This window comes from Eimeria tenella, genomic scaffold (genome assembly GCF_000499545.2).
Source record: "Eimeria tenella Houghton genomic scaffold, Eth_scaff2656, whole genome shotgun sequence".
Lineage (NCBI taxonomy): Eukaryota > Apicomplexa > Conoidasida > Eucoccidiorida > Eimeriidae > Eimeria > Eimeria tenella.
In genome coordinates this window covers 2,980-3,272 of record NW_013542532.1, presented here as the reverse complement: position 1 = coordinate 3,272, position 293 = coordinate 2,980, and the positions used below count along the sequence as shown (strand labels likewise).

The 293-nt window shown below is 62.5% G+C and overlaps 1 protein-coding gene across 1 annotated transcript in view; it reads left to right on the top strand.

Annotated features, from left to right (window-relative positions):
• Window positions 1-76: 76 nt before the first annotated feature.
• Window positions 77-293, top strand: part of ETH_00041110 (uncharacterized protein) — a gene marked incomplete at both ends in the record, with an annotated part of 1,861 nt that continues 1,644 nt past the window's right edge. Inside the window, one exon of the mRNA XM_013375300.1 lies at window positions 77-293. Within this exon, the coding sequence (XP_013230754.1) occupies window positions 77-293 (217 nt within the window).

Sequence of the window (293 nt, the reverse complement as noted above, 5' to 3'; positions counted from 1 at the left end):
TAGCAGCAGCAGCAGCAGCAGCAGCAGCAGCAGCAGCAGCAGCGGGAGGCTTGTTGCGGGGTGTTTGTGTGTGCAGGTGGGCCGTTCGGAGCGCAGCTACCTGCCCCCGGGGCAGCAGCAGCACCCCCGTGCTGCTGCTGCTCTTCTTTACGACGCTCGTGCTGCTGCTGCTCTTTTTCCAATTCCTGCTGCTGCGCTGCTGGCCTTTGAGCGTCTCCGGCAGCAGTCTCTCTTAAGTGCTGCTGGCCGCGCAGCCTTTGCTGCCAGATGCACTCAAAACCTTCTGCAGAACG